The sequence below is a fragment of the Marmota flaviventris genome, chromosome 11 (assembly GCF_047511675.1).
Source record: "Marmota flaviventris isolate mMarFla1 chromosome 11, mMarFla1.hap1, whole genome shotgun sequence".
NCBI classification, from domain to species: Eukaryota; Metazoa; Chordata; class Mammalia; order Rodentia; family Sciuridae; genus Marmota; species Marmota flaviventris.
Genome location: NC_092508.1, coordinates 105630734 through 105656329, shown reverse-complemented (window position 1 = coordinate 105656329; position 25596 = coordinate 105630734). Strand labels below are relative to the sequence as shown.

Below are 25596 nucleotides of genomic sequence, written 5' to 3'. Positions count from 1 at the left end.
CTCCTGGGCGATCCCAGTAGGCAATCTGTGATTCAAACAAAGGACTCTTTGAAGGTGATGCAGTGCCAGGACAGAACATAGGCAAGGGACTTACGGAGAGTTCAACAACTGTCCTGATGGCCTTGTCTTTTCTCTTTATGAAGTCATCATCCTGCAAGACAAAACAGGCATAAACAAACCCGAGGTTACTTCAGATTACACAACTGGACTCCTTAAAAATCTGCCTTATAAACTGGCTTCTCATTACTATTTTACCAGAAGCCATATCAATTATCCTAAGATGGGATATATTCTTTAAGGAAAAACATGAGGATCTATGCAGATGGCCCTAACACAGATCCCGACAAACAGGAAGAAAAAGGAATGCCGCGGAGTGTAGTGGTTTAGACAAGTGTTGTTCTCATTTCAGATCTCATCAATGCCAAAGTGTCAGGTAAGATGCCTAACCTCAAAACCTCAGTTTCTCTATCTGTAAAACAGAGACGATCATCAGGATTAAAGAAGTCAAATGTGGGCTGGGGTTGTGGCTCAGTGGTAAAGCACTTGCCTAGCATGTGTGAAAAACTGGGCTTGATTCTCAGCACCGAATATAAATTAATGAAATAAAGGTCCATCAACAACTAAAAAAAAATTAAAAAAAAGAAATCAAATGCTGTGCTAGAATTATTATTGTTTCTGCAACTACTATAAATTATTACTACAGAAATGCTCTAGACAAGTAAGTGGTCTCTCAAAAAGCTTTATACAAAAATACACTCTTACTCTTGTAATTTAAAAAAGTTCTGGATCAAGTACTAAAATTCAAAGAAAATGATAAAACTGTAGGGCTTCAGACTCAGTGGCCATCTAGAGAGGCAGTTCTAATGAACCACAAGGCCCTGTTTCATTGCTGCTTGAGGAGGGGTGGATATGCCAAGCAAGGAGTTGGGAATGGGGGCTTGAGCTTGCTCCACCCCCTCCTCGGTGGTCTCTATAAGTGTACACTCGTAGTCTCAGTGGAGAAGAGAGAAAAAGCACAATACTAACCTCAGGGAGACTGTAGGTTTTCTGGAACTGTGATATGGAGTAAGAGCGAATGTAGTCACCCATTTCTTCTTTTGTTTCTATAGCTCGTTTCACTAGCCACTGGGGAAGGAAGTGAGGAAACATGAGTTGATAGGGATGATATCCCATGGCAGTAAAGGCCCACTTAGAGATAGCACATGTTGTGAACTGAAATCAGCATGGTTGAACTGACCAGGTGTTAAGAAACTGTCAACACATGCTAACATGTAGGAAAAGCACTGGCTGGGCATCCAAGCTGCTGATACAGTGGGGACCAGTGCTTTTACACAGTGGTCACAGTGCTGAGTGGCTACATTGAAGCATAGAGCCATTTCCCACATTCTCAGGCCTCAGACTGTCTCTGCAAAGGGAAGAAGATTAGTTGCTTGATATTCTTGACAACACAGTGCTACTACAGAAGCAAATGAAATCATAGCACCCAAGTGCTTTGTAAATATCTGAAGCACAAGGCAAATAGAGGTATTTCTCCAACCACTATTCCCAGTGGCAGATCATAACATAAACCTCTCTTTCCTATGCTACACCACAGCCCAGGGAAAGGGGAGAGTGCCATAGCAAACACCTAGTAAATCCCCTTGCTTGATAGAGGAAGAATATCCCTACAATATTCTGATTTGCAAACAATGTGTACTGAGTATAGAGCCCAAGGAGGTATATGGTTCAGCTGATATAACATCCTCTCTTTTGATCCTCATGATGTTATAAGGTAAAAGGTACTGGCTCGGTTTTACAGAACCTGAGGTACAGAGACACTACGTAAGTTTCTCAGTGATCTGTAGCTGCACAGCTGGGAGTCACACAACTCAGAGGCTCTTGCACCAGATGACTGGACAAGTGGATTTTATTACCCATCTGAGCGTTTTCCTAGCTGTTACCTAGAAGCTGTTGCTCTTTCTACTCTTCAACTTAAAACTCCAGTTAATTAAAACACACACACACACACACACACACACAGACACAGACACACCCATATCCTGCAGAAGAGCCAGGTACTGAGGGTTAAGAGTGGTGTCAGGTACAGAAGGAGCCTTCACTTCTCCCCCATGTTCTTCATGCATTCCCTTCATTACTGAAGGATAAAAAAAGGGGAAGCCATTTGTCAGGGCTACAGCTTACTATCTGGAAAGACCACTACGTTGCCAAAACGGATTTTGATTAGTAGTTGTGTTTTACCACAGCATACTTGGTGAAGTATAGCTGCCTAGGAAAGTAGACATATGACCCACAGCAAGGTACTCCTGCAGGAATGAGAAGAAATACTGTCAGAGGGCAGCCAGCTTACATAAAGTGAAGAACATATTTAGGAAGTGGCTGACCAAGACTGGGGTGTCTGCAGGTAGCTTTATGTGGAATATTTCTTTGTTGTTAGTATCTTCCATTTATTTCCACTACTTTACCCACCCCACCTCTATCCAATAACCTCAGGCACTGACTGAAATATAAAGTAGAGGCAGAACAGACTGCACGCAACACTACTACAGCCCCTCACCCACACTCTAACCCCAGTACCATGGCCCAGGATCACTAGGAATGAAACTACTATATGATCCAGCTATACCACTCCTCAGTATTCCAAATGAATTAAAGTCAGTATACCAGTAATATACACATACCCATGTATCACGCTGGTGATATACGGAACCAGTATAGGTGTGTCAACAGATGAATGAACAAAGAAAATGTGGCATAGTAGTGTTTTATTCAGCCACAAAGGAAAATGCAAAATAAGTCAGACACAGAAGGTCAAGGGTCATATGTGGAAGCTAGAGAAAAAAGGGAAAAGGGACCTCAATAAAATGGAAAGGAGACTAATTAGGCAGAGGAATGGTACCAGAGAGGAAAGGAGAAGAGAAAGAGGATGTATTGGTGAATCGAACTGATCAAATTAGGTTATATGCATGTATAAATATCCCATAATGATACCCTTTATTTTGCATAATTACTATGCTCCAATAAAAAAGTAAAAAAAAAAATGTTTTTGTTTGGCCAACTACAAATGCCAACCCTACACCAACCTCTCTTTATGCTTCAAAATTGTAAAGGTTCATGAAATTAAGAAATCTGTTAACCACCAGTCAAGGCTCTTCTATCTAGACAAGAACTTCTCTAGCACTGCACTCCCAATGTGGAACATTCACAGACCCCTGAAATGTTAAACTGACTGGAGATGACTTGCCATTCATTTTCTTATATCAGGATTGGATTTTTTTTTTTTTTTAAACCTACAAAGTTCTACTATAGGACAGAGTAAGGTCTAATTCCTAGAGAGTCATGCTTTGGGGAAAGGAAACCTCTTTACAGTAGGACAGTATTGGAGGTTTCAGCAATCATCAACACCAAGGTCTGACTTTCTATTATCACAAAAAGAATAGAGTAAAATCTTCCTGAGTTAGAGATAGAAAGTCTAACAAACATACAGATTAATTTCTGAATTAGACTCTCAACCTCATATTTATAAATTTCATTGAGAAATCTATAAAATTTGTAGATTTGATTTGAAGTCTAGCGCTCAGGAAGATTCAAACAATAAGACAGACTGCTATTTGACACTTATAAAGCACTAAGACATGCCAGTCCTTCATCCAAGTACTTACACATATTAACTTCTCAGTTATTACTTCTAATAACTGATATAATTCTTATATCTTAATATAAGAAATTAAGTCATTTGCCCATGGTCACACAGCTAGAAGTGGCAAAGCTGAGATTTGAACCTAGGAGGTCTCCTACATGAAGAAAAGCTTTGTAGCTTCCTTCTCAGTGCCTGCATGAATGACAGAGTGGGAAAGGCACAAGGCTTATAGATAGGAGTATAGGTTGGAATCTATGCTTGTCCGCTCACTAGTTCTCTAGCCTTACGAAAACTAATTACCTTCTGAGTCTCACTTTCCTCAAAGGTAGGACTGGAATTGCATTAGATGCTTTAAACAACAGTATTAGGATCAGATGCAAAATACTGTTCACACAGCAGGGAATGAACATAAGTGCCTCTGCTCCTCCTCTTTTTCAGGTGCTTGGAGAAGATGCCCAGAAACAAGAACCACAAAAAATACAGACAGCTTTTAAGCACAGGCCACTTAATCTAAGTGGCTTGAGAAAAAACCACATAGGGAGAAGTCTCCCAAGAGATATTCAGCGTTCATATGAGAACTAAGTACCTATAACTTGTCAGACATACTGATAGGTATGAAAGACAAAAAAGAGTAGCAAGACAACCATAATCCTTGCCCTCATGAAGCTTACAGTCTGATGGGAGAAACAGATAACCATATATATCAGTATACGTTGTTAAAAAAACTATAGGAAGGAAGATTTCTGTGAAGGAAGGGAATGTGGCTGTAGGAGGGGACATAGCAAAGGAACCTGTATATTAGGGGGTCAAGGAAGGTTTTGAAGAGGTTTGGTAGAACTGAGATCTGAAAGATGAACATGAATAAAGAACATAAGGAGAAGAGGGAAGAGCACTCCAGCTCAAGGAACTAGCATATGCAAAGGCTCTGCAGCAGAAGTAAGCATAACAAGTATAGGAGAATCTGAGTCAGAGAGGCTAGAAAAACAAAAACAAAGAAATCAAGGAATAAAATGAAACTGAATAGTAGAGTAGAAGAGACCAGAACATACAAGGTTACAGAGATCCATGTTCACCCAAAATCAATGAAAAGCCACTGATGGGAACATTCAAACAGGTGTTATGGGTAATATGGAGTACAGCAACCCTTTAAGAATGACAACAAGAAATTTCATCATGTTCTTCTTTACCAAATCCATACCACATCCATTAGATTTACATCCAGGCTAGAAAGCCCAAGTCCCAGATCTATTTATTATAGGAATTTTGACGTTCAGAGGACAAGAAACCAAACAGATCTCACCTGCACAACAGGAAATATGTGAATAAAATCCATTCCCTGGATCTGGTGGGGCTCCAGCTGATGTGGACATTTCATCCTCGGAAGGACAGAGACAATCTTTTCTGATAGAGCTCTGTTCAGAAAAAAACAAGCACAGAATGAGAATATCCTGAGAAGCCTTTAGACATTTCTAAAGTCTGGGCCGCATCCCAGAAGAACCTGAGTTTCTCAGTGCCAGGCCAGAGCCAGAGCCAGACCATGACCAAGTTCCTCCTAGATGACTGAAAAATGAGAAAAAGCTGCACATCTATATGCATCGGAGGTTGCAAAACTTCCTTCACCATTTATTTTAAGATTTTGTCATTTCTTAATTTTTTAAGTTAAAATATTTTGTTTCTTTATATGATGGTGATGTCAGAGGTGGCAGTTATTATTTGTTATCTTATGTGGTAAAATAAAATTATCGGTGTCCCATATTCTATTATATTTCATTTTACTGACTTTTTTTCCCAAAAGCCTGGGAACCATCAGGTTATATATAAAAAAATTGTTCTAAATACCCTTTCAACAAAAATAATTACCAGACACTTTAACAGGTGCCCAGGATATTAAGACAAAACATGGGCCTCATTTCTTAAAGAAATTTGTAGTTCTTAACTCTGACACAAAAATATTTTTTAAATAAATAGTAGCCTTTTTTATAAATATTTTAAAACCAGTTCTAAATTTGGGATGACTCTTATTTCATTAAGAAAGGAGAAAATTTCAACTTCTCATGAGGGAGACCCTGATCTCTCTCTAATACCTTGCCTTGGTCTCTTCCTATGGAATGGCTGGGGTTGGGAGGGGTGGTACCAGAGTCCCTGAGGTCCCTGAGCATCTTCCATCCTGGCCAGGAGGTAAGCATCTGCTTCCTACTGGGGAGGGTTCTCAGTTCAGTCTGGGAAGAATGGTTTTATCACAGGAGGAACAGAGGAGGATCTTGTGTGTAAGTATGTTCTGTCTCACTGTAGCTTTATCCTTCTTTCTCTAACCAACTGGTATTTCATATCTAATTGTGTGATTCTGTTTTGTATATCTTAATCCTATTAGTTTAAGAGGAGAAAAAAGAGGTAATTTTGTGGGTCTGATAAAACCAAAAGCCATGGTATGAAGAGAGAGAACTTTTGGAAACAATTACCAGGCATGGCCTTGTGGAACCATATGGAGAAATAGAAACTTTGGCTCAGTTTCAGTCATATCCCCACTCAAGAGTCTTTTAAAAAAAAAAAATTTATCACTAACAGCAGCAACTGTGGCCTTGTTCACAAGTGCAGGATTATGCTTTCACAGACGAAGGTCCCGGTGAATTCAGGGTCACTCAGAGTGAACATGAGGTCACTGGGATCTTAGTAGATGCTTCAAATTCACCAAGTTTTGGGTCTACCCAGAGTGTTCCTTATTCAAAAATCTTTCTACCTTTGTTCTGCTGCAGTTTAATAGTCCTTCCCAGATAGCTTCCTTAATTAAGATCAACATTTAACTCAAGCCTGAGAGAGAGCGATGATTTTCTTACCACTGTTCCCTAGTACGTTTCATGCTCTTAATCTTAACAGGAACAAAGTGACCTAGAGGCAAAAGCTAAGCAACCCTCCAGGAAATGGCCTCCAGAGAACACCAAGACACAGAGTTTGGTGTCTGGAAAGTAGCTTAAGGAGGTGGATCTAGGGTTAAAACTGATGAATATGACAGACATATCCCATTAATCATCAGATCAAATATTGATTCCAATATGTTATGAGAAAAAGTATGGGGAGGGGGTGACAAATGTTCCACAGCACTTTCACAAAGGGAAGGAGCATCCATCTTCTAGGGGAAACTTTTGAGGTAATGTTTTGCCTCCTTCTCACTCCACTTCATTAACAGAAGAGAGGCGGAAAGGAATTGATCTAGAAGGCCTGGAGGAAGAAGGACATCATCTTGTGGCTCTCAGCCACTCCTGTGGTCTTATTTTCTCAGTATCTATCTTCAGGACACGCATATCATGAAATGTGTGGCCAGCTCCAGTGCAAACGTCTATGGCTGACCAGGTCTGCCTGAGGCTTGGGATGGTTTAGTAAGAAAGGATTAACAAACCCACTTGGCAATATATCTAAGGCTTTCTCTTTGATAAGCTTTATTGTTCATTTTGATCTCCATCAGATTTCCACACCTGTTTCCTGATTTCTTTGTGACAGGAGACAAGAGTGGTTAGCTGCTACACACTCTCCAAGCTTAGCAAATACATATGGGCAGCAATGCTGGCTCTGAGTCTTTGCTCACCCAGGTCAGGCACCAGGGGGTAATACCAACACAACCTTGCCTTAGTTACATTTTAGTTCAGCAGGAGGAGCACTCCCTCTAGTGGCTGCAGACCCAGCAGCGTGCACAAGGTCAGCAATCATTGGGAATCCATTCAGTAGCTTAAAATCCCAACACCAGCACCTTAACCCTCTGCCTTCAGGCAGGGTTGCCTCTGGCTGTTCCTCACAGCCAGACTGCTTGCCTGGTTCATAAAAGATCACCTCTTTTACAACCCTCTTAAACTCACTTCCCAGAAATTACTGCCAAATCTGGACAGTCCCAGTGCAGGTGAAAGCAGCTGAAGGCATTTACATTGCCAGGAGGTGAGGCATGGAAGAAAACACAGGCAGGCAAGGCAAGGGAGGATAGGAAGCCTTCTCATAGAAAGCCACTGGCCCCCACTCCTCCCTGGACTCAGGATGGATCCTTCAAATTCCTAAAAATTAAGAAAAGGGACAACTGCAGAGGTCACCAGGCAGGTTTAATAGCCTAAGGGTTTAACCTACCCACTTGTCATTATAGGCAATTAATCTGACTCCTTTTATTAAGAGTACTCAGAATTTTATCCTCCACTGCAGCTTGAAAGAGTGAATTAAACCTAGATCTAAATTCCAGTTCCACCACCCACTCTGGAACTTACTGAAAGTCATGTGGTTCCTCAGTTTCCATAAAACCAGGGATAATTCTTGTCCTGCCTATTCAAAGGCTGTTGGGAAGGTTAAATAATAAAATGCACGTGCAAGTGCCTGGAACATGGGTGCCCTTGCCTGGAAGCCTTTTCCCTCAAGTCCTAGCTCCCATGTCCTCCTATAGTGCCTGCCCTACATAAAACCTGAACCGCTTCCTACCCAGCATTTCTCCATACTCCTCACTGGCTTTGTCTTTCCCTACTAGATTATAAAGAGGGCAGTACATTTTTCATTAATGTATCCAAAGTACCCAGAATAGGTAGTAGCCTGACCAATAGTAAGGACTCAATAAACATTTGTCAAGTGAATAAATTGAGAGACTCAATTCAACTGTAATATTTTGAATTTTCTCCTTTAAACAGTATCATTATGGTCCAGATAATATTTTCCTCTCTCTGATCCCATCACAGTCCTTAGTTACTATAAAAAATTATTATAGATTTACTTTTAGAACCTACTTGTAGATAAAGTATGAACAACTTAATTATTATAAATATCATGCCCTTACCATTTTTGTTTGTTTTTGTGATGCTGGGGATAGAACCCAGGGCCTAGCATGCTAGGCAAGTGCTCCATCACTGAGCTACAGGCACAGCCCTTATGCTCTTACCATTTTAAAGGTAATGTTGATAGATGGTAGCCAAAGGTAGAAGGGAAAACAGAGACACAAAAATGTATACTGCAAATAGTTAGAATTCAGGAGAAACTATCTTATGTTAGTGGATTAAGAAACAGAAGTCTAAGTAGTACAAAATTGTACAGACAACCACAAATAGGTAGTAATTAAAAGACTGGAAGATAGAAGATGAAGGGGATGCAGCAAGGAATGTAAGTGAGCTAATTTCCTCTTTTTATCAGACTTTAATGAAAAAGACACAATTGTAGTTAAGAGCTGTAAAGCGACACTGCGAAGAATTTAAATAGTTCAAGATGGTTATTTCCAGGGAATAAAACTGGAATGTATAATGGGAAAGGAAAGAGATATAGCTTTTGTTTTGCTCCCTTTTATAGTATTTGAATCTTTTTTACTTCATGGATATAACACCTACATAATAAAAACAAAAAAGAATAAAAATCTACCTCTGGAATTTGCCCAACAGGGGAGAGCATGGTCACATGCCTGAACTTATGCATTACCTCCTGGGAAGGACCTTTCACTACAGGTGGCTTGATAAGACACCAGTGTTCTAGAAGGGCAGATGTTAGGGATGTAAAGCCCAGTTATTCATGGTTAGATATTAATGAGCATATATGCTGTGCTAATCAATGCTCTTTTTAATAAGGATCCTTGAGAGATGTCCTTTGGTCTTAGCACTACAAATTTTTCCAAATCTCAAGGACTGATTTTCCTTCTATTATATGTCTACTATGAACAGGTAATTTATCATGTTTTTCTTTTCATTGGTTACCAAAGATTTAAGGCCAAACCTTTGAATGATCCTAGGAAAACAAAGCATTTTGTGGATCATCCTTCATGTGGGATTGTGCCTTTTGTCCAATTTTCCCCCCTTTACCTTTGCTTCACTTTTCCACTATCACCAATTCATATGCATGTTTATAAGCCATCTTCAATCCTTTTGTGTGTGTGTGTGTGTGTGTGTGTGTGTCGGGTGCTAGGGATTGAACCCAAAGCCTTGTGCATGTGAGGCAAGCACTCTACCAGCTAAGCTATACCCCAACCATCTTCAATCCTTTTAAAAATGTTTTTTCTTGGGGAGTGAAAGGCTTAAAAAATTAATGAGTATGCATATGAGCTCATACACTTCTTATATTTAAGTGAACTGAGGAGTAGCCTGCACAAGGTCACAGCTGCTCCGTGGCAGCTGTAGAAGCAGAACTAGGTATCTAATGAAATAGTCAAGCCCCTGGTGGGATATGAAAGACAGCATGGAGCCCACCGGTAAAATCTCCAGCAAGGTGCCCATGTTGTCTTCTCTCAGTGGAGGGTAGAATGTGGCTCTGCCTTACACAACAGAGGCAATGGGAAGGGAAAGAATCTCCTCCTCCTAGTCAAATTTCACCCAATCAGTGTATTTGGGAAGAGATAAATTAAGTAGTCACTAGAAACTCTAATATATAAAATAAATTAGAAATAACTTGAACTTTAAATGACTTCACATATGAGCTGGGTGACCTTGGCTTCTTTTAGCCTCAGTTTCATCTGTAGAACAGGAATAATATCTGCTGTAATGAAAATTAAAATGACGTATATGAAGCACAAGCTTCTGGCACGTAGGGCACCCTCAAAAGTTAGTTCATTCATGTATGTCTATGGCTACTTTCACACTAAACCAGAGCTGAGCCTCTGTGACAGAAACCAGAGATGAAGCTTAAAATATGTGCTATTTAGACCTTCATGGAAAAGTTTTACTGACCCCTGATCTAAAGTAAAAATAGTAATAATGTACTGTGAAGTTTACAACACTGAAAATGATCACATAACACAAAGGGTAAGAAGGATTTAGAAGTATAGTGCTGTAAGGTTCTTACCTTATATGGGAAATAATACAATATTTTTAGAAGATTGGTAGATATATTAGAAATTTATGTTATGAATATTAAGGCAGTCATTGAATTTTGAAAAGGAAATACAATTAGCAAGCCAAAAGAGTAGAACAGAGTCATAGAAAATCACCAAGTCAATGCAGATGAAGGTAGAAGAAAAAGATGAGGAAGAAAACAAACAATGGAATATACAAAACAACTAGCAGTAGATTTAAACTCCACCATATCATAAATATATTAAATGTAAGTAGTTTAAACTTCCCAATTGAAACACACAGATTATCAGAATGGATAGAAAAGAAAGGGTGAAATACATGAGGCCTAAAAGAAAGCAACTTTAAAAATAAAACCAAAAATTACAATAAATAATGTAAACAGTATGCCAGCAAATGCTAATCAAAAAAAAAAAAAAAGCTGGACTAGCTATTTTAATATCAGACTTAGTAGACTTCAGAATAAGAAACATTATCAAGGACAAATAAGATGACTACAGAACCCAAGAAGGGTCAGTTCACCGAGAGAAGAAACAAGGTTTACTGCCTGCTCTTAATTATTTCTTACAAAGATGCAAATGGCAAGGACAATTTGTTCTGAAAAATCACATATGGCTTTGGACAACACACTTTGAATATCTTCTATACGATTTATCTGACCCAGTTGCTATTTTCCTTAGTTTAATGCCATTAGTTTGTATTATCTAACTAAACAATAACAGAAATGAAAAAAACAAAAACAGAGAGGCTGGATGGTGAAGAGTAACCAATCTACAATCTACAGCTAAAAATATTAAGAGATGACCCACAGGTAAACATTTTAAAGTTTACGTTAAGAATAAATGCAAACAATATAACATGAGAAATGAAAAGGAATGTGAATATATACACATAGTTACTACATAATTACCCTCAATAAAGTCCCTTCTTCCCTGCTTTAGGCTATTCCATGGCAAACCCTAATAACTTACATTTTTTGACCTATTGTAGAGTTTTCCTGAAAGAGCAAATCCACGTCTACATCAAAGTTGCAAGTAGTGATACACCAAGTCATTCCGCCTACTACCTGTACAAAAAAGAAAATACTTGTTTTCTCTTTCTAGCTCAGGTAATAAGCAGAAGGTAAATAAATTATAAATAATTATTACAGATCCATTAACACAGAAAATTATATATCTTTAAAGAGAGAATGTGCCCTGCTTACTACAATTCATCTAAAATAGCACTGTTAAATAAAACTTTCTGCAATGTTGGAAATGTTCTCTGTCTGCAATGCCCAGTAAGTAGCTACTGGCCACTTTAAGTGCTGTTAATGTGAATGAGAAGTTGACTTTTATTATTACATGGGCATATTATACATAGATCCTCTTTATAGTGAAGGTGTCAGACATTATGGGCATATTATACATAGATCCTCTTTATAGTGAAGGTGTCAGACATTGATTTTCAGCTGAGAGATTTCTCAACCCAGTTTTAGGCAAGTGCTAGATCCAGAGGAATCATGTGTTTTATAGACCAGGCATATAGGCATCAAGGCTGAGATTTTATGGCTCATTACACAATTTCTATATATCTTGTCACACTCATCTACTTAATGAAAATAAGAATCCCTACTCTGTTTACAGAGTTTCTGAGATGCAAATGAATCTACACTAAAAACCCATTTTGAAACAAAATCCTTTTCAGATACAACTTGATATTAGGAAAAAAAAAAAAAAACAATGGCGATTTTTTAGTTCTGCTTTATATTCATGTGAGATATTCAATAAAATACAAATTCTAGGGCCTCAGTCCAGACCTAGACTGGATAAGGTCTACTAGATATGTGTATTGTAAAACAACCTAGGGTAGTTTAAGTACAGGCTGGAGTGATTGTTTCATCTCTGTGTCCTCAACACCTATTACTGTTTTATGTGTAATCACTGCATGATTCTGCTAATTTTAAAGACTATCTTATAGTGACATCTTGCTCCTCCAAATTCAGAACATTTGCCATCTGTAGTGTATCTGTCAACTGTCTGTGAGCAGGCTGATTTAGGATAAGTAATTATTAACTCAGATTATTTTCTTACCTAAACTTTATAATCCCCAAATTGTAAATTCCTTTAACAGAAAAACAATTTCTTTTGCCTGTCTGTATTTCCTAAAACTGTGCACAGAAAAGGAATTCAAGTATATCTACTGACTCATCATTAATTTCCTTGAAAAGGAAGCTTGAAAACTTCCACAACAAATTTGTATCAGGGAGAATGGAAACAGAGGAAGTAAAAGCATAGTTTGTTGCTTCTTTTTTTGCCATGGTTAATTATGCCACCCTTAATGGTTAGAAAGGTTTCCTCTTACCTTGTCAAAAGGTGACAAGCCTTTAATTCTTGCTCTGAAATACCCAGCTGCAACTAAGAGTTCCAAAATTTCGGTCAACTTCACATTTTGTTCTTCATCTTCTCTAGTTTCCACCTAGAACAAAAAGTACAAGTGTTGCTGGTAAAGGCTACCTTAAATAAACCAGAGCCAATCATATCCCCAGTGCCACAATCTCGTTGCTCAGTGACGCTGGCTAAATTGCTGCACTGGATTCGCTCTGAAAATTCTAGAAGTGTAATAGAGAACTATGTAGAAGTGCTGCCAGAGTCTCCAAGAAGAGGGTTCCCTCAATGAGCTGTTGGTCATCAGAGGTAGAGGGAGAAATGACAGTGCATCACCCCCATTTTCTCTAAATGCAATTTTCTTTCTTTTTTGAGACAGTGGTTTTTCTATGTTGCCCAGGGTGGCCTTGAACTCCTAAAGTACCTGGGATCATAGGTCTATGTCACCACACCTGGTTTCAACACATAGCTATCTTGATGGGTTTCTCAACTAGATTATAAACTCCATGCACATAATAACAAGGTATTTTGTTTTTGTTTTAAACTTTATATTCATTCAGGCCTGGGAAGTTACTGATAAAGTAGGAAGAAAGGAGGAAATTAAAACATATATCCCTTTCTGCACTTCCCTTTTTCATCTTTAACACAAATACAAGGAAGGCTTTCAGCCCAGATATATTAAAGGGTTAAATGTTACTACAGTTACATTATATATTATAATAATTATTACCACCAAATAGAATTACTTAAAAATAATTAATTAATCTTATGTGTAAATTGAGATTTCATTTAAAATTTTCAATTTCTATGCCTCCTCACCCAGGTATTTATTAATATTTATTAAATTTGCCTAAATATTCTAGCACTTTTACTTTTATGAACTGCCTTTCCTCTCTTCTATTATTGTAGAAAATCAAAAACCACCTTTCTATATAATACAACACATGTTCAAATTCTCATTCTCATCTCTTACTAGTCCCTTATGAAACAATGCCTGTCAAATCTTTCTTTAGTATGCATCTCACATTTATCTTCCCCTTTAATTCATATTCGATGCCATCATTATTGCCACTTCCTCTCAATCTTTCTTCCCTGTTATTTTGTCTAGCTCAGCCTTTCTTAAAGCTTTCACATTACCCCTCTTTTAACACTTCTCACAGTCCTATTACAATGCCTATTATGTACTACATCTATAAGATAAACTCCAAATTTCTTGATTTGGCACTTAGATCTTTGGCTGTAACTTATCTTTCCAGTTTCATTCTTTATCTGCACTCCCTCCAAAAAAAATGAATAAATAAAACAACCTGAACATGGCTATGGCCAACTGACAAAAGCATGCACATTCCAGTTTCTTTACTATTCACACCATCCACCTTCCCTTGATATTCTCTAACCATTCAGAAGTCACCTTCAAATTCTAGCTCCTATTAGAAGCCACCCCTTACAAATACAGCCAGAAATGGTCATTTCTACACCTGCATCTTGTGTATAGTTCATGTCATTCATACAATTAAGTATCAGCCTTTCTTGAGTGACCTGTCTGATGTTATGTACATGTCTGTCTTTCCCACTGGAATATTATCTGGTTCAGGAGAGGAGCTACATATTACACATGTGTGTTTATTCCACTATATCAAAATAACATTCAGTTCAAAGGACATACTTATTTAATAAGGAATGACAAACTCAATCATTACATAAAGTGCATGACCTAAACCAATCATGTATTAAAATGTTTTCATAGTCAGGATGCTGATAATAGAAAGTCAAGTTTACACTTAAGTACAAACTGAAGTACAAACTGCCAGGAAAGGGAGAATAGATATTAATGTGAAGTTGAACACAAAATTATTAAAATGACTGATAATCCTTTGAGATGGCATAGGATTGGGTTGGGAGAGGTGACAACTTTGGACCACAGCTCATTTCATCCATCCTCACTTCTCCAATGACCCTCTATTCAGCCTGTTAAAGTTTCTAAAGATTAGCATTCACTAGTTCCTAGTGCATTTATAAAAATGAAGTAGTATTATTTATTCACAACTTCTCTCTGTTAGCATAATTGCAGCCATCTTCCTTTTCTCCACTCCCACTTTATGAATAGTGTTCTTATTCCCAAGAAATGGAAAGTAGCCTGAGATAAAACCTACCGGCCTAGAGACATGTTGGTCTCTCTCTGTTCTCTCATTGAGAGATAGGAGACAACTTACTGGCCCCTGAGATGGGGACGTACTGGTTACCCTGTTCTCTCCTTGAGAAGATAAAGTGACATGCCGGTTTTCCTGTTCCCCCTCTGAGATAGGAAAATTGCCTGTTTCTGTTCCCAAGAAACAAATTTGCCTTCCACAAGATCAGGGGATGCTTACTATGTCAGTCAAGACCAAACCCTCCCCTGGTGAGCGGTCATGATTCTAGCCTATAAAAGGTAACATTCAAGGGGGAGTTGCTGCTGTTCTCTCTCCTTGCTGCCGTAGTCCCTCTTTTTGCAGAGCAGCCTTGTCAGGCTCCTGACAATAAACCCGCTGCCTATCCCAGGTCTGTGTGTAAGATTAGTCCTGTGCCACTTTTCTTTCCCTCTCTCTTATGCAGAAAGATTTGTGATGGCTGAGAAACATCAAATAAAGAGATCAAAGAAAAGATAAAAAGAACTACTCTCAGGAAGACAGAGCAGAAAAAGAAAATAAATATATAAATAAATAAATGATGATAGAAATAAATATTTTCTTAAAACTCCTAGGGTTTAAAATAGAAACCTTTTACTTGTTCAATCATTTTTAATCATGAAACAATTCTAAAAGAGGACATTAGATAACGGGTGGGTAATCTCTGCCTCAAATTTTATCTAAACACCCACAGAGCACCCCAATGAAAACACAGGGTCTATACCCAGAATGGAGACGTGTACTTTTGCACTAAAACCTGTGAAAGAACTTCTTGGCAGAAGACACTGGAACTAGGATGTCTGACTCCAAATTTTCTTTGCAGATTAACATTGAAACAAAATGGAAGAGGACCACTAGCTAAATACACAAGGAATACAATTACCCTTCTTGAATTCATAAAAAGTCACCAAGATAATTAATATACCCAGCAGTTAAAACTAAAATTCTGCTAAAGTTGAATGAATGCTAGCTCTTAAAACAGGCCCAATAAAGTTTGAATTGCTTTGCCTGGAAGGCAGGGCCAAGTGTGGTTATCTTTGTATCTTTCACATACATACAGTAAAGCGTTAAAAATTTCATATATCAACTGGACTAGTAACTGCTTGATAAAAGACTGGTTTTTCAGTACTAAGTTGTTATATTCACCCTGACTTCTTCTTAATTGTGGGGAACTGTCTTAGGCTCTTGGAAATGAATGACAAATCAGACCTAGTCTCCTAGCAGTCACTGAAGGGATAACAAAGGACACACAGGAGCAGACTGGGAATTATTTTAGAAAGACACACATTGGTAATATTGTGGGAAGTTGGAAGGTTTAAGGAAGATGCTACAACAAAAGCCAACATAAAAACTTGATAGAGGCCTAGAATTTAAAAACGGCAAAGAAGAAAACTTGAACTATCACAATACAGATCCTATTCTTTACAATTTCGGGTGAAATCAAAGCAACATGGGTGTAAGGATTTACCTAATACAGGAATTCTGACAATATTACACTTGCTAGGTTCTCTTAAGATAACAAAATGGATTTGCATTCTGGGAACACACACTGATGACTATGTTAGTCCTTCCATCACTTCCATCAGCAGCTGGACACAGAAAATAGTGATTCTTTAATTAGTGGGATGGAAGAACTAAGGGCACAGAGAAGCCAGATTGGTCACAGGAGGGTAAATGTGAAAGGAACACTCACCATGTTAAGAAATCAGTCCCCCTGCCAAGTGCCTACTTTAGAAGCTTAGGAAGAGGGTAAAGATGCAGCGTGGGTGGATTCCATTTCTCTCTGGAATCTAGTAAACTATACTAGCTTTTGAGTAAATCAACTGGAAGGGAAAACAAATGCAAACCACGTAGTTAAATATATGCAAACAGAAGACGAAGCACACAGTCTCCTTACTCCCAAACTGGAAGCACACAGAGAAACCACTGTTCCTAGGACTCAGCACTTAATTACAAACACCTTTGAAAAAGCACCAGCTATTTTCTGGAGGAGCAGCAACGTTTCCGGACAGCTGGGGCTTGGTCCCTGGCCACACAACACCATCAGGAAAGCGCGTTCCCATCCCGTCACAACCCCAGTGAGCGGAGTGCTCCCAAACTTCCTCTCGCCGCCCGAAATGGGGTTAAATGCAAGGAGAGGGTCCTTCGCTCCCGACCGCAGGATGGGTGGGGTAGGCCGCCAGGACTGGCATACCTGGAGTGAGCGGGTGGGCCCCCCAAGGTCACCGCCCTTTGCACAGCCCAAGCCCGGACAGTCCAGGCGCCCAAGTCTCGTGACTCCTGAGCTTAGCAGTCTAGGGCGAGCCCTGCAGCACAGAGGGTGGGCGAGACTGTCTGGGAGACCCAGAGTGGTGGAATCCCCGGCACTGCGGAACGTGCAGCTGCGTTAGATCAGGTGTGCGGCCAGGAAGGCCCCCTCCGTCCCAGGTGACCCGGGAGCCGCTTAACTTTGGCCCCACGGACCCGCAGCCCCCTCGCCACGCAAGGCAACCTGCTCTCCCTCCTCCGAGGTCAGGGCCAGTGCTTCCCCAGAGTGGACACACCCGGGGAAGGGGTTGGGGCGCACCCAACCCACCCCAGGCCCCTCTCCACCCTCCGCCCCCCGGCTCGGCCCTCTCTTCAGGAACCCCGGCGTGACAGAGAGAGAGAGGTCCTTACCTCTGGAAGACCCTGGCCCTCCGGACCCTTGGGCAACCCCATGACCCGGGGGGTGACGTGGGGCGGTAGCTAAGCCCGCCGCGCGTAGGGAGGAAGTTGTCCCCACAGCTAAGCTGCTACCGGGGTGGAGCGCAAAACGGAAACTTCCTCCACGGCCGCTACCGCCGCCGACGCCGCCGGCCCGGGGCGCTGAGGCCGGGCGGAGCATGCGCGTTGGGACCGCAGCGCGGAGAGACTGGGCCTGCGCGAAGGCGAGGCTGGGCGGAGCCTGGACCTCTAGTACCTGCTTGATTCAAGAGCTTATCGCTGGGGCTCTGATTTTTGTCCCGAGAAGTTTAATGAAAGTTTAATGAAGTCTTCTTGCATCTTAAGGATATTTTGCATCTCGGTTCCCTTTCCGTCCTTTTCTAAGCATCGGGTGTCCCAGTTGGGTCCGGTTGTCTCCACAAGCCGGACTTCGGAAGCTCCCTAGCTTCAGAGTCAGAGTTGGAGCACCAATGAGTTTAGGAAAACCAGATCCCGGCCGAGTTCCAGCTCTGACTAAGGCGCACTTGGGCAAGTTTCTCGGCAACTGAAACAGGGGACGGGGCCCCCGAAGAAGGGATTCTTCATGCCCACTGCCCTCCACAGCGTCCCATCCAGTGGCATCTAGTTCCCGGGAAACCCGCTGGGAAAATGCCCTCCGCCTTCCCGGGCTTCAGCTCTTCCCCAGCCCGGGTTTCTGGGTCTTCCTAGGAGGAGGACATCTCAGAGAATATGAATCCTGCGTTAGAGTCATTTTAGCTGCTACATATGATACACTCTTTGTCTGTCCCAGAGGATGGCAGCTATATAAAGGGTTGTCCCTCTGATGAGCGTGCTACAGCTCTATAAGGGTTTACCCAGCATTTTTTCTTTCTCTTTTTTTAAGAGATGAAGACAGAGTGATCCTTACTCTGAGAAGTGGGAAGAGTGAGACTCTAAACTGATTGAAATCAAAGAGGTTTTGTGTTTGCTTTTTTTCCTCTTTGCATCCCTACCATATATTTTTTTTAATTACTCAATAAATGTTTCCCCTTGAAAAAATTCTCTGCGCTTTTTGCATTTCTCCTTGGAGTTTGTCCTGACAACAGAGACTTGTCTGGAACCAAAGCACAAAAGTCAACAGGCCCTAAAGACATCATTTTGTTCTTAAATGTAGGTAGCAAATAATTCATAAAACTGTGTGCCATCCTCCAATCCCCAGGTTACTTGAGAAATTACTTGACAAATCTAAATATTCAAGTAATGGAAACTCTCCTGTCTGGGTTGTAGAACATCTCACTCTCACCTACCAATGAAACTCAATTTCCAGGGTTCCTATACTCAAAACTCCCCAAATATTTTATTTTTTTTAACCTTAAAACTGTCCTTCACTAAAATGGTATAGGTTGAGAGGGAATGGAGAGTGATGATCATTTGTGGCCATTCAGGGTAAACAGAGCCTTAAGACAAATAGCAAAATCTTATAAAGCATATGAGCCTAACTAGCTGTATATAAAATAGCCCAGTGGAAAGGGCCTAGAGAATAACAGGACTCAGAGAGGCTACACCACAGGTCCTCTGTTATAAATGCCTTTGCGAAGTTTTAAATAATGATGAGCAACTGACTTTCCCAGAAAAAAAAAAAAAAACTGTCCCAGTATTTTTTTTTTTTTTTTGAAGATGTCAGATAGCGGTCAAGAAAGCTGAAGCAACACATATTTAAGAGGGGAAAATACAGAGTCTTGTAGAAGATCTTGAATGGTGACAGAGGAGATTTGTAAGGAACATCTCAAATAAATGCATTGTACTCCCTTTCCTCTGGCTGCAGGTACCCCAATACACTTTCTGTCTCCCTTGTGGGCTATCTGGGAGATTAGGAATCAGTCATTATATCCTTTTCTCATACATTCAGTACAAATCATGTGATGTTCTTTCAATATCATTCTCCAGATCCTCACAAATACAGGTTGTCATAATAAAAAACCCTCTGTTAGGATCACCTTTACCCTGGATGAAGATTTCTATAAAATCTCAATCATTTGTGCTTCTAGGCCTTTGCCAGTCCTAGTACTCTAGGCTATTGCTATGACCAAGAAGAGGAATCATGAAATCCTAAAAAAGGAAGACCTTAGAAGATATCTAGTACAACAATGGGTATTCAGAAAAGTAGAGTGACACTCCTAAGTCCCACAGCATGTAGGTGACTATGCTATGATTTGAAGCAAGATTTTCTGATTTGCAGTGAACTTTTAGTCACCCATCTATCCATCCATCCATCCATCCATCCATCCATTAATATTACTGAGTTCCTTCTGTGTCAGCGGCTCAAGTTTTTTAGTCCATTGAAATCATTTAGTTCTATTCTCAGAGTGTCTGATTTCAGTAGTCTGGGGAGAGACATGAACAATGGATATTTTTCCCTTAGGATATATGCATTTTATATAATACAATAGTGAATGGTGACTTCCTTATGAGTACAGTATGTTTCTTTATAGATCAAAGTGGCACAGAAAATTCAAAATCTTAAATAGTCTAAGTCTTTAGGTTAAATGAGTTCTTCCTAAAAATTTTTAATTGTATGCTGATCTATTGTTAAGGTTGTAAAATTTTACCATGTATCATCCTATATTTAGCATTTCTACAGGAAAATAATAGAGGCCAGGTGTTGGAAACTGACTTAAATACCCTCTACTTCTAGACAGAAGATAAAACAACTTAGCATGCACACACACACACACACACACACACACACACACACACTTGGATGATTTCTTCCAGTATGTTTTCTAAAAAAAAAAAAATGATAGTTTAATTAACAAGATTCAATCATTTTCATAATTTTCACAACCACACTCTACATTAAAAAGAATTTGACAAGGAATCACTACACAGCAGTGAGTATACATGCTTGAGAATATTTGCTACATTCTTAATTTCAGAGAAAACAATAACATTCTTGCTCAAGAGATTTAATAATTAAGCATTGCTTATAAGGGAAGGACAAGTGTATTATTAAGCCAATACAGGGGATTCCAGTGAGCAGCCAATTTGACAAGAGTTTGTGCCAGAAACTGTTCTTGGTGTTGGAGATATTGCAGCCAACCAATTAGACAATTGGTGAAAGAAATTAAGTATCTAAATTAATACGATAATATTGGGTAAAAATAAGTGCTATTAAGGGAGGAAAAACTGTATAGCAGGATAGAGCATAGCTGGAGTCAGAATCTCTTTTAGAGGAAGGGGCCAGGATAGGACTGTCCCTTGTCATTCCCAAGCAGATACAATGAAGAGACCCCAGGGAAAAGAATTCTCAGCAGAAGAAGCATCTGAGGTGTTCTGGACAGCTTCTCTGTCCAGACAATCGGCCTTCAGCCTTCTCTCCTTGTTTCCTGCTATACAAAGCTGACCTGTAAGGGCTTCAACAGCAGGGCCTGGGATGTGAGGATCTAGGGTGGGTCATGATGTAAGGGGATCTACAATGTGATTTCTGTGGGTTGAGGATCTGAGTCATGGCACCTGGGGAGTAGGATTTGAATAGTAATTTAGCAAATATACAAGAACTTAAATATCCTTGAATATGATACTTCTACTCAGGATTTATGTACAGAGATCTTCGTCAGAATATTACTGCGAGAAAAACCTGTGTTATGGTTTGGATATGAAGTGTCCCCCCAAAGCTCTGGTGCTAATACAGGAACATTCAGATGATGGGATTGTGAGAGCTGCTTCCATCCTACTTTGAATAAACTGGATGGTGGTAACTGTAGGCACATGGGTCATGGCCAGAGAAGGTGGGTCACTGGGGCCATACTCTGGAAAGTTTCATCTTCCCTAGAGCGGAGCAGTACTCCTCCACCACCATGCTATTCTGTCCATCTTGGGCCAAGAACAATGGAATTGGCCAACCATGGATTGAACCTCTGGAACCATAATTCAAAATAATTTTTCCTCCTCTAAGTTGTTCTTGTCAGGTATTTTGGTCAGAGCAATGAAAAGATGACTAATACAACCTGAAAACCATGTAAACAGACCACAATAAGGGCATAATTAAATATATTACAGTATATTCATTTGGTGCAACATGTTGCCTGTGAAAATATTTTAGCAGTCCACAAAAAGAAAAGGGTGAGAGATGAGGCTATGTAAATATTAACAATGTATGCCTGTCAAAACATCATTAAAACATTTAAAAGGCAAACTGGAAAAAAATGTTCATTACCTGTGACAAGAAACCTTACAAATGAGGAAGAGAAAATTCAATAGAAAAATGAGCGTGAGAGTTGAATAGAGAATTCCTGAAGGAAATTGTCACTAAACACATGGAAAAAAATTCTCAGCCTCATTTTAAAAATGAAAATGAATGATCTTTTTTGCATGGAAGAAATAATTAATATTTTGAGGACATTTAAACAAATGCCAATAGCACTCCCTAGTCATTGAGTTTTCACAACAGAACTAGAAGGCAATTTGGCAAAGTTTATTTTTCATCAAATATCCATTCCTTTAGTGCTTACTGTGTGCCAGGCATCAAGAAGAGTTCTAAATAGAGGTGAGAGGAGTGACTGGGAACCCAAGGGGCGTTTGGAGTTCTACAGTGATTGGGAAGTTGTCTTAGTCTGTTGGGGATACTGTAACAAAATTCCGTAAGGTGGGTGGCTTCTAAACGACAGAACTTAATTTTTCACAGTTCTGGAGGTGGGGAAATCCAAGATCAAGACAGTATCAGATTTAGTGTCTGGTGGGAGACTGTTTCTCATAGGTGGGCTGCTTTTCACTGTGACCTTAAATGACCATGACAGATGGGGTGAGAGACTTCTCTGGGGTCCCTTTTATAAGGCCCTTAATCCCATTCATGAAGGCAGAGCCCTGATCCCCTCCAAAGGTCCCACTTCCTAATACCATCAACTCAAGGGCTAGAATTTTAACCTATGAATTTTAGCAGAATACAAACATTCACACCTTAGCAGGGGTATTACCAACATTTAGCACTCAGCTGTTACAGATGGCAAACTTCCTGCATTGACATTGAGTCATAAGAATTTCTTTGACTAGAGGAATGTGGGCAGATATATGATCGTGCTATGTTCCTTCATTCTCTCATGCTAGTGCCATCTACTGCAAGAACATACCCAGGCCACCACGGCTTCTTCTGCTTGGGCCCTTGAAGGGAATCAGATAGGAGAGAATGGAGCAGACCTGAGAGCCAAGCTCAGCTAAGCCCCTGTCCTGTGACTGTCAGTGTTTGTTGGGAGCATATTTGGAGGTGATTAAGCACCATGGGCACACCATAGCCTAATATAAGGCACACAGAAGAATTATCCCTCCAAATGCCAGAAACACCCTACATCCTCTGCCTGAAGAGCGCTGAGTACAGTGTTATGGTTCAGGTGTGAGGTATCCCCCCAAAGCTCATGTGTGAGACAATGCAAGAGACTTCAAAGGGGTTGTGAGAGTCTTAACCCAATCAGTGATTAATCCCCTGATGAGATTAACCAGGTGGTAACTGGAGGCAAGTGGGGTATGACTGGAGGAGGTAGGTCACTGGAGATGTGGCTATGAGGTACATGTTTATACTCTCTTTTTGCTTCCTGATCATCACATGAGCTACTTCCCCTTGACACTATTCTGCTATGATATTCAGCCTCACCTGGAGCCCCGAGGAGTGGAGCCAGCTGTCTGTGCACCAAGACCTCTGAAACTGGGAACCCCCAAATAAACTTTTCTTCTCTATAATTGTTCTGGTTGAGTCTCCTAGTTGCAGCAGTGAAAAAGCTGGCTCAAACATACAGGAACAAAACGGAACTTGGGATGAACAAATAATCACATCAAAAAATGACACGAGAGCCTATGTGAAGTACCACCCTTGGACTCTCTAGAAATTAAAGGACGTAATTGACTCACTCAGGAAATCCACTTCTGAATACCCTATATTTATACAAAATCATCTTTGGAATTGCAGTTTTATCAAGCTTCCATATTAAACTAAATGAGAAAAAAATTCAAATCACCTTAGGAGACCAATAAATGCTGTATTCTAGATTTATATGAAAGACTTCTTAAATAGCAATAAAAAATACATTATACTTTTACCATCTCAAAATCAAATAAGATAGAAACAACGTGCTAATAAGTTTCAAGCTTATGTTTTTGTGTGGATATACATAGGAAAAAAACCAAAGTGTGTTTTTCTACTCACTGCTCACACAGACATTCCACACTTCAGACACCAGAAGCATGGTGACATTTCTTCTTACTCATCCAAGGGACTCTGCAGCAGACTCAGAACCAGCTGAGTGTCTTCCTACACAATTCAGTTCTGACACAGCCTACTTGGAGAGACAATCGGATCCCACAGGTTGAAGCTCAGTGCCACAACACTGCCCCCATTCCATAGGCCACTCTCAAGCACAGGTTAGAACCTGTGCGTCTGATGGACCTGTTTTAAATCAGTTCCCCAGGATGCCCTACTTGGGTTCAATTAATTTGCTAGAATGGCTCACAGAACTCTGGGAACACTTACTTACACTTACTGGTTTATTATAAAAGATATTACAAAGAATATATGTGAACACCAGTTGAAAAGACTGATAGGTAATGGCACATGGGAAGGGGCATAGACCCCTCTCTGGGTACTCCACTGACTAGGAACCTCCACGTATTCAGCTATCCAGAAGCCCTGGACCTTTTCTTTCGTTATTTTATGGTGGCTTTATTATACAAGCATATTTGATACAGCATTGGCTTTTGGTGATCAGTTCAACCCCAATCCCTTTTACTCCTCAGAGTTTTGTGGGGTGGAGCTAAAATTCGTAGGCTTCTAAGCATGCCTGGGTCTCTCAAGTGAAGAGCCCAACTTAAAGCTGGCTGGTGGCTGCCAATCCCACCATTTCATTAGTATTTGAGAGATACTTTAATCACTCCAGGATTCCAAGGATTTTTAGGATATATGTCTGGATAAAGACCAAGTATCAATTTCGCAACATTATAATATTATAGATTTATGAATATCATTCTGAGAACTTTTGTATTTCTTGACAAAGAACATTACTGCAGTATCTGTGAATTTTTTTATTGGGCTTTCTCACAACAAAATACTTTGCCTACAAATAGAACAACATGGAAGTCATTAATTTGTGATTGAAAAATAATCTAAAGTTATAAATCATCACCCTAAAACTATAATACTAACAAGCCTCTATTTGAACCATTGTATCACTTAATAACAACAAAACTAACAGTGAAAGAAATCTGAATTACTTTGGTAGAGAGAGGAAAAAATAGTCTTGCTGTGGTGGAGTCATTCAAACATACACGTTGTAAAGGGAAATCAACCTGGTAGATGAGTCACTTCTGTTACCAGACTCAGTAGACGTAGGTGGAATCCAGGGCTTGGGGAAGACACTTTTTTTTATTGTCAATGGAGGATGCAGTGGGCCAGCCAAATCCCTGGGTAGAGAGGATTCCTGGGAGAAGGACAGAGGGTCCTCTGCTCAAAAACTGCACATGTGGATGAGGTGTCCATGAGACTGTTCACAACAAGCATTGCTTGAAATAGAAAAGCACTGAACATGACCTAAATATTCATCAAAAGAGTGAACATATCATTTGGGATATCTTTGTATAGTGGTGAAGATGAACTAGAGTTCCACGTTGGAACAACTATAAATAAGAAACCCATAAGTTTAAAGTTGAATCTTTAAAAAAGCCACGCTTATATTTGTTTGCTAAGTCTGCAAACATGGAAAATAATAGGTGTGAAGCCTCTTAGAAAGTATGCTCTTGACTGAGTTTTTTTCTGGGGAAGGAATGGGAGCAGGAATAGAGAAACTCATTAGCTTTACGTTCTATTGGTTCAGGAAAGAGATCTAAGGAAGATGTAATACGTCACCATTTAAGAAGTATGAGTGATGAATACATGGATAGTTCTTATTTTCTTCAAATTTTAATGATTTGATAATAAGATATATTAAGAACAACAT

At 39.9% G+C, this 25596-nt stretch overlaps 1 protein-coding gene across 1 annotated transcript in view; it reads right to left on the bottom strand.

Moving 5' to 3' along the window:
* Ccdc93 (CCC complex scaffolding subunit CCDC93) overlaps positions 1 to 17803 on the bottom strand; it is an 81075-nt gene extending 63272 nt beyond the window's left edge. Inside the window, exons 1-6 of the mRNA XM_027954023.2 lie at positions 17615 to 17803; positions 12769 to 12882; positions 11397 to 11491; positions 4938 to 5049; positions 1027 to 1125; positions 95 to 151 (exon numbers count right to left, since the gene is read on the bottom strand). Of these exons, the coding sequence (XP_027809824.1) occupies positions 95 to 151; positions 1027 to 1125; positions 4938 to 5049; positions 11397 to 11491; positions 12769 to 12882; positions 17615 to 17656 (519 nt within the window). The 5' untranslated portion in view covers positions 17657 to 17803. The remainder of the gene's footprint in view (positions 1 to 94; positions 152 to 1026; positions 1126 to 4937; positions 5050 to 11396; positions 11492 to 12768; positions 12883 to 17614) is intronic.
* Positions 17804 to 25596: the final 7793 nt, after the last annotated feature.